Raw genomic sequence first — 7193 nt, 5'->3', positions numbered from 1 at the left:
AATAAATATGTATATAAATGAAAGAATAAATAAATAAATAAATAAATAAAAATATTAGTAATTATTTAACTAATTTTTTCATCTAGCTAGAAAATTTGTTAGAGAAATAAATGGTCATCAAAAGAGTGAAAAATTAATTTATACTAATAATCATAATATTTTATATATTTATTATTGCATTATACTATAAATAAAATAAAATATAATATTATGTTATGTTAAATAATTTAATATTATATCAAATTATTATCCTATAGTATACAATGTTATAGTACTATGTTATAATAATATAATATTATATTACATTAATATTAGACTATATCATATATTTATGTATTAATATATATTATATTTTATTATGCACTATTGTATAATACTACTAATGTCCTTTATGGTCATTTTGTCATACAAAAGTACTTTCTCAGTTTGTTTACCAAACAAATGTTAAAGCGCCACAGCACTTTAGAAATGTAGTTACCAAACAGCAAACAGCTTTTTATAAAAGCTCTACTTCCAACAGCTCTACTTCGAACAGCTCTACTTCCAACAGCTCTATTGCCAACAGCTCCCCCAAACAGGGCCTTAGTACATGCGAAGTTGGCATCTTGGATTTGTATCGCACGGCACAGAGGATCTTCAACAATGGTGGCTTGATCACGAGAAAGTCCAAGATGGCTGTAGAGGTAAGTAAGAACATGTCTTTGATTTTTTTCGGTAGAAGAAGGCTGAAAGCTACATTACAAGTAGTCAGTATGACAAGGTATATATATTACATCACAGCCGAGGAAGAAAAAAGAAGAAGACATGTATCCTGAAAAACTAAGCAATATTACAACAAACAAAGAAAAAGGTAACACCATACGAAGTTGTGTCCAGATCCACCCAGCAAGTAGGCTTGAGAACAATCAGAAACTGTGATTCCAAAGCCACATATAGATGTGAAAGAGAGGCAAAATCCTATAGAATAGTGATTTAAGAAAATTGAGCGTGTGCATCTTCTAGCAGGTGCATGCGTATGCATGTGTTTGTGATATTTGTGCATGTGTATGTATGCGTGTGCATGCATATGCATGCTTGTATACCTGTGTGTGCCGAGATCAGACTCCACAACCCCGTCAACACCGTTACCAGTTAGTAAATTACCACTGCACTTGTCTCTCTTGATCCATGGTGCGTTGTTAGTGCATTGTTTTCTAGGTCAAGAGGATCAATGGAGTGATTTGAAGCAAATGATGTGAATGTCATTAGCTTGAACATCAAATGCCATCTCTCTGGAAGCCAAGTTGCCCACAATCGGCCTAGGCATCTAAGATGCTTGTAGGAAGGCTCATATTTTTTTCATATTTTTCTGTGTGTTTGATTCTCTTCTAAGAAATGATATGTTCAAGTTCTTCAATGGTTGAGAATGGAGGTGGAATCAATTGGTGGTCTATGAATCTACTTCGACCTCCATCACCGGTGAGAGCCTTCTTCAGAGGTTGCTAACCCCAACTGAGGCAGTGTGGCAGGCTGGCAGCCGGCAGCAATCCCCTTCCTGAGACTAACATTATCCAAAGCAGGAGGTGCTATAGAGAGGAGAAAGAGAGCAATGAGGAAATAGCTCTCCTGCAAGAGAAATTCAGAGGCTGTGATTTTCTCAGACAAGGAAATTGAGAGGGCACACAGCCAATGGAAACATTCCCTGTTAGGGAAGTTTTCGGCTCGGCGATCCATGCTCGACTGCATTGCCAAGGAACTTAAGCTTCCATGAGGCCTTCCTTTGAGAGTTCCAAACCATTGTACTGTCCCAAGATTCAACTGCATTAGATATAACATCTGACAAGAAGGTTAAGTATAACATGAGAAGATGAGTTAGGTAATACTGCTCCATATAAAGTTGAATGGATTGGAAACCGCTAAAACATGATGCCCATCTGAAGGTGCAGATTGGAGTCCATACTCATGTCAAGGAACAGCTAAGATGAATCATCATGGGACCTTGCATCAAACTCATCTGCTCTATGGAATATTATTCCTAGTCGTGCTGTAGCAGAAAAAATTCAATTTTGGACAACGAGAAGATAAGCAAAGATCTACAAGGCTCTCACATAGCATGCGAAATTTCTTTGTACAGAAGTCAGCAAAAGATGAATACCCCCATGTTGCAAAATCGAATGCAGCTGGAGAAGTTTTTCAGTGACTCGATATTAGAAGACACAAGCCATTCAAACGCTACAAATAAGCAGATAAGCCTCATTAAGGTGTCTACCTCTAAAAAGAGGAGTGTGAAGTGCTGAGAAATTTGCAATTCGGATATCATTAATGCAAGCTTTCAGTATAGGGGAAAAAGTCCCTAAAAGTCTGAAGTTTCTATATATAGGACCTAAGATGATAATATATATATATATATAAAGGAGTAAAGATTAAAAAAAGTAATAAATTGCATTCCTAGTGAAAAATGACATCCAAATCAAAAACACATCTGCCGACACCTTCATAACTCAGTAGACATATCGAGTATAAGATTGCACAAGTGCAGAAACTTCGGCATCCAGGCGAGGGGAAGTTAGCAGTCTTCAATGTTTTCCATCGCCCTTCCATTGGTATACAGATTCTAAACATTCTTTGGCCCGGTGAACCTTTGACTGCAGGTAAAAGCTTCCATGTTTGGCATTCCTCTCAAACAAGATATCATACTTCTGCACAGTTTGCAAAACATATGACTCGGATTCACATACCAAAATATGATATCATCTAGAAATATGATGGGGATGAGGTGATAACTTATTTCAGAATCAGCAATCGCAACTTCTTAATATTCTAAAATCATTGCACTGTTGAAGGGGGTAAATTATAAGTGTCAGCTGGGTATGCATTATTCAGAAGTAGAGAGTTAATTAACTTCGTTTGTTCTGAGTATTAAGCATGAGTAGACTTGGATCAGGAAGATTCATCAAGCGTACAGTCAAACTCACTTTATGCTTCCCAATAAATTCAACATGGGAAAATGATTAAATGCACGAAGGGAAAACAATCATATTTATATTGCATGAATAAATGCAGGAGTTTTTGGAGAATAATAAATGCAAACACTCAGCCATGAACTGCAACAATCATGTACCGCACACATGAATAGGAAAACCAACCTGCAGAATCTCTTCCCAGGTTGACTGCTCGCTGATTCCTAATATCTGCCTAGCTTCCTGTTCAGTCATGGCTTTACCAGCTCTGCGAATATTTTGTACAGTTTCATGTGCAACACCAGTTTTATTTGCATCTGCAAAGAAAAAATGAAAAAAAAAATCAAGCATAGCATAAATGAAGGCATGCATCTCATACGTTATAAAGATAGAGAGGAATTTATACATCTCAGCCCATCATGCAAATTTTATATGTGATAACCTAATATATAGCAACAACAAAAAAGGGAAGTGAATGTTGATCAGAATGAAACTACAAAGGAGACAGTCTGCCCAAACTGGAATAACCAATGCAGATCGAACCAACAAATTGCATGTTTAAAATGATGTTTGGATGCTGGAAGATCTTATCGGCCTGATAAGATCTTCTGGCCTCTGGGGGATTTTAGTTAAAAAAATGAGTTGGAAGCCAGGTGGAAGAAAGAAACCAGGCAACTGGAAGGGGCACTAATCTCTGCTTTTTAGTGATAACATAAATCATCGTGGAAAAGGAATTGATCATTCCTAAGGGGATTAGTTACTCCTAGCACACGATCTATTTCTCCTACAAGTTTCCAACATATGTTTTAAAATATGCTAAAAGTAAGAGGCACACGAATATGCTTAACTTAAAATATATCTTTACTTCTATGGATAGCATGACTTACGCTTGCATAAAGCGTTGATTTACTTTAGAAAATGTTAAATTCTATTCATTGCCGATGAATGCAAGCCCTTTTTCACAAACTCCTAGATAAAATTGACAACATTGTTTATCCAGATAATACTTTTCAAAAATTCTCCTCTATTTAATTTGTGTCTTAACAGAATGGTTCAGAATGGTACAGAAGAAGTTTCCTCAATAAAAAATGTGAACTCTGAAAATATTACATGATAACTAAAATTATGATATATCAAATTTTTTGTTCATATTTTTCTCACTTCTCAAAAATATGTTTGTCACACTAAGATTAGCCTTCCAATATAAATATATGCTTTACCGGATGATTTCTTCTCATCTCCATCGAGTTTGGAACTTGAAAATTTTAACATGGTAACATAACAACCTACTTATGGTTAGACTATTTTTAAGCCTCGGAAGTTTAAGGACTACAAGGTCATCCTATAGATAGGTTTATCCATTTCTTTTGCACTGAAAGTGAAAAGTCGGTCCTATTCCATAAGTGAACACATGCACATTAACCAAGTCTCCACTAATAGGAGAGCTCTATCCATTTATCCCCCTGCAAGTGAAAAGTTTGTCCTATGAGCGAACACATGCACATAGACTGATTTTACACTACAGCATCTAATCCCGGACCTCCTTAATAAAATAATGTTGGCTGTATCACTAGGCCAACCAGAGTTCAATCCATTTCTAAGTCAATTTTAATTGGAAGGCAAACATGGAAATCAAAGCGGGAGTGAGAAAAGGGGTTCATTATCACAAACTGTCATTGCTTGTAAATGGAACTTGTGCGCAATAACAGGAGACTTTAGGTATTTTAGGGTTACATGGCCTTGGAGAACATTGAAGAAGATTTAAGATAAGTTAGTAACCTGTCCTTGGAGAAGAGACACTATAAGAGTTAAAAGTCCTATATTGGATATGAGATTCAATGTTTGGTTCCAACCACAATTATTTTCAGGCCAGTTACTTTAAGGCAGCAAAGAGAAAAACTGTTTGTTAGTACATAACATAGTAATGATAATACATACCAATTTTGGTCTTTAACCAATGATATGATATAAACATACATATCTATGGATATCATGTACAGACATCTACCAACCAAACCAAGTATGATCAAATAATGCATCATTCCACAAAGTACTGATAGACAAACACTTTCGTATGCAAAGACATATAAATACACATTATGGAGTACATGCTTGATATTGATACTTATATAATGCATTTTCCTTGTAAGGTTTGATTTCCTTGATAAATTAACGTTAAATCTTTACTTGATGATTTGGAATCGTATAAATTTGTCTAAAGAAATAACAAAAAATAAACATGCACAGATTTCAGCACGAGGTTATTGACCATCATGTTAACACGATACAACTATTATGTACTTATCATAGTTTAACTTGAACTCCATGTTGCCCCCAGATCTCCTATTCAAAAACACATCCTTGCAGCAAAATCTTCAAGACCAATTCATTAGTCTCTAATTTCTTTTACAGGCTAAAGGGAATAGACATATTTTCTAACCAAACTGTAATAAATGCTTCCAACAATAAATTATCTTAAGAAATTTCAACACTAGTTCAAATGGTTGGTGCTGCATATACCCCATAATTGAGGTCTCAAAAGGCATCCATTGTCATCATCTTTGGGCCCAATATTAGAGTACTTATATAAAAGCGATATGAAAATGAGAAAATACATATACAACTCTTAGTTCAAGTGTACAAGCCATACAGGACTTGTAATAAAAAAGATAATACAGATAATCTAATTAAAGATGAACACACAACAAAAAAAGTGATAATATATGGCACCAAACTTACTTTCTAGTGCCTTGCGATATGCTTGTAAAACAGCTCTTCCCACTATCCCAGAACCCATAATGATCAAGTTGGCGAGAAGCTTTGTAGCCTGTGTAAAGAAAGAAAAGGTCTTAGATAGAACATCAAGAAACATTCAAGAGAATGTATGCAGCCAAGACTGTAAGTATGCCATGAGAAAGTGGAATACATTAAAATGTTAAAATACATTTTCGGTCCTCAATAAGTTAAAATTATGTTTGCATCTAAGAATGAAATTGCCACTGCTATCTTATGCTGAATAAGTAAATAAATATAGACAAGCCATCAAATTGATCTACCCTGTCATCTCAGCCTTTTGTTGAATAGTTAAGCACAAGAATTTATGACAGGAGGTAATGGTAGATACAAATGTGGGTCGTAAATGTATAGAGAAGAAATTTAATCATCAGCAATTGTTTCTCAGATTGTAGCTTGCAAAATGGGAAATGTAAATAAATTTTTACATGATTAGTTAGTAATGTTGAGATTTTAGGGAGGTTCCTCTGGCTTAGTTTAGAAATTCTTATAGCTACAATAATTGAGTTAAAATTGCTTTCTTACGAATGGACGAGAGGAAAACCTAGCATTATTTTTTGTGCAATCTCCACCAAGGTCTGAACCTACGGCCATCCTCCCTCCAACCAAAATACTTGCAGGATCATACTTCTATCGAAAACTATAACCGATTCCAGTCCATAACTCTGCACGAATTGGTGGGAATTTCACACTAATTGGCATTTAAGCAACAAGAAGAATGGAAAAGAAATCAAAGATGAAATCTTTTTGTGATTGAACCATCAAAGATTACCCAAAAATCATGCCCACAAGCGGGATCCGCATGAGGTCTCCAAAATCCCTATAAGCCTGAGCTTGAAGTTGACGTGAGGAAACGAAACCAAATCCCGAAAGGGAGAAGAGATAGGAAAAACACACCATGGCGGCGTTGGAATGCGGATAGATTAGCTCCGGCGGGACGGCGTCGGATCGGTTAATCGACTCGAAGACCTAGAAGCCTCGCTCGATCGAGGAGGTGGAGGGATTGGGGGAGACGCGAGGAACCCGAAGTCCCAACTGGAAGAACGTGGGAAGAAGGCGATGGATTCTCGGGCGATTCGTCGCAGCTCCGGAACCGAAAGGGCTGAGGGATTTTCGACGCTGAATTGCGCGCACAAGCGTCGAAATTCGATGAATGCTTTGGTTTCCAAGGGGCCTCGAGACCATTCATGGGCTCCATAGGGGACCATGGGCTAGCCTTGATTAATCCCCACCTGCTAACCTATGCTTACCCCAACCCACCCAGCCCATCCGAGCCCGTTGCCTTGTGAGTGGGCTCGACGAGAGATTTAGGCTTGGAAAATAGGCTTATTTAATAAATAGGTCGGGCTCGGGCTTGAGGCTGACAATCTAGTCCATATCCAACGGGCCTTGTTGCTATTTGCTGATATATGAACTTGGTGGAATAATAGACACCATATAGATTGTTGACAATATCTAATT

The 7193-nt window shown here is 36.8% G+C and overlaps 1 protein-coding gene across 5 annotated transcripts; it reads right to left on the bottom strand.

Moving 5' to 3' along the window:
• Positions 1-1219: 1219 nt before the first annotated feature.
• Positions 1220-6893, bottom strand: LOC103701282 (mitochondrial import inner membrane translocase subunit PAM16 like 2-like). 5 transcript variants are annotated; one of them, XR_015977382.2, is made up of 7 exons: positions 6505-6643; positions 6258-6397; positions 5679-5766; positions 3126-3256; positions 2135-2678; positions 1940-2023; positions 1220-1815 (listed from the first exon to the last, which is right to left on the bottom strand). XR_015977382.2 is itself a non-coding variant. In XM_089930278.1 (5 exons), exons 2-5 carry the CDS (start codon positions 6324-6326, stop codon positions 2556-2558), a joined length of 411 nt encoding a protein of 136 aa, XP_089786404.1. In that variant the 5' UTR covers positions 6327-6397; positions 6505-6643; the 3' UTR covers positions 1220-2555. The 5 variants fall into 5 exon arrangements, 2 of the variants coding, with proteins under 2 accessions (XP_089786404.1, XP_008781513.2); XR_015977381.2 differs by having other exon boundaries at positions 1940-2678; XR_003384540.4 differs by having other exon boundaries at positions 1220-2023.
• Between the last annotated feature and the right edge of the window lie 300 nt (positions 6894-7193).

This window comes from Phoenix dactylifera, chromosome 4, assembly GCF_051530095.1.
Source record: "Phoenix dactylifera cultivar Ajwa chromosome 4, Ajwa_hap1_PhDact_Kaust_v1.1, whole genome shotgun sequence".
Taxonomy (NCBI): Eukaryota; Viridiplantae; Streptophyta; class Magnoliopsida; order Arecales; family Arecaceae; genus Phoenix; species Phoenix dactylifera.
Note: the sequence above shows the minus strand (reverse complement) of the source record. Positions and strands in the feature narration are given on the sequence as shown.

Coding starts and splice junctions, on each gene's coding strand:
- LOC103701282 (XM_089930278.1), bottom strand. CDS start 6,326: ATGGCCGTAGGTTCAGACCTTGGTGGAGATTGCACAAAAAATAATGCT. Junction 3,257..5,678: donor ATATCGCAAGGCACTAGAAA/GTAAGTTTGGTG, acceptor TTTTCTTTGCAG/ATGCAAATAAAACTGGTGTT. Junction 2,679..3,125: donor CCTGGGAAGAGATTCTGCAG/GTTGGTTTTCCT, acceptor CAAACTGTGCAG/AAGTATGATATCTTGTTTGA.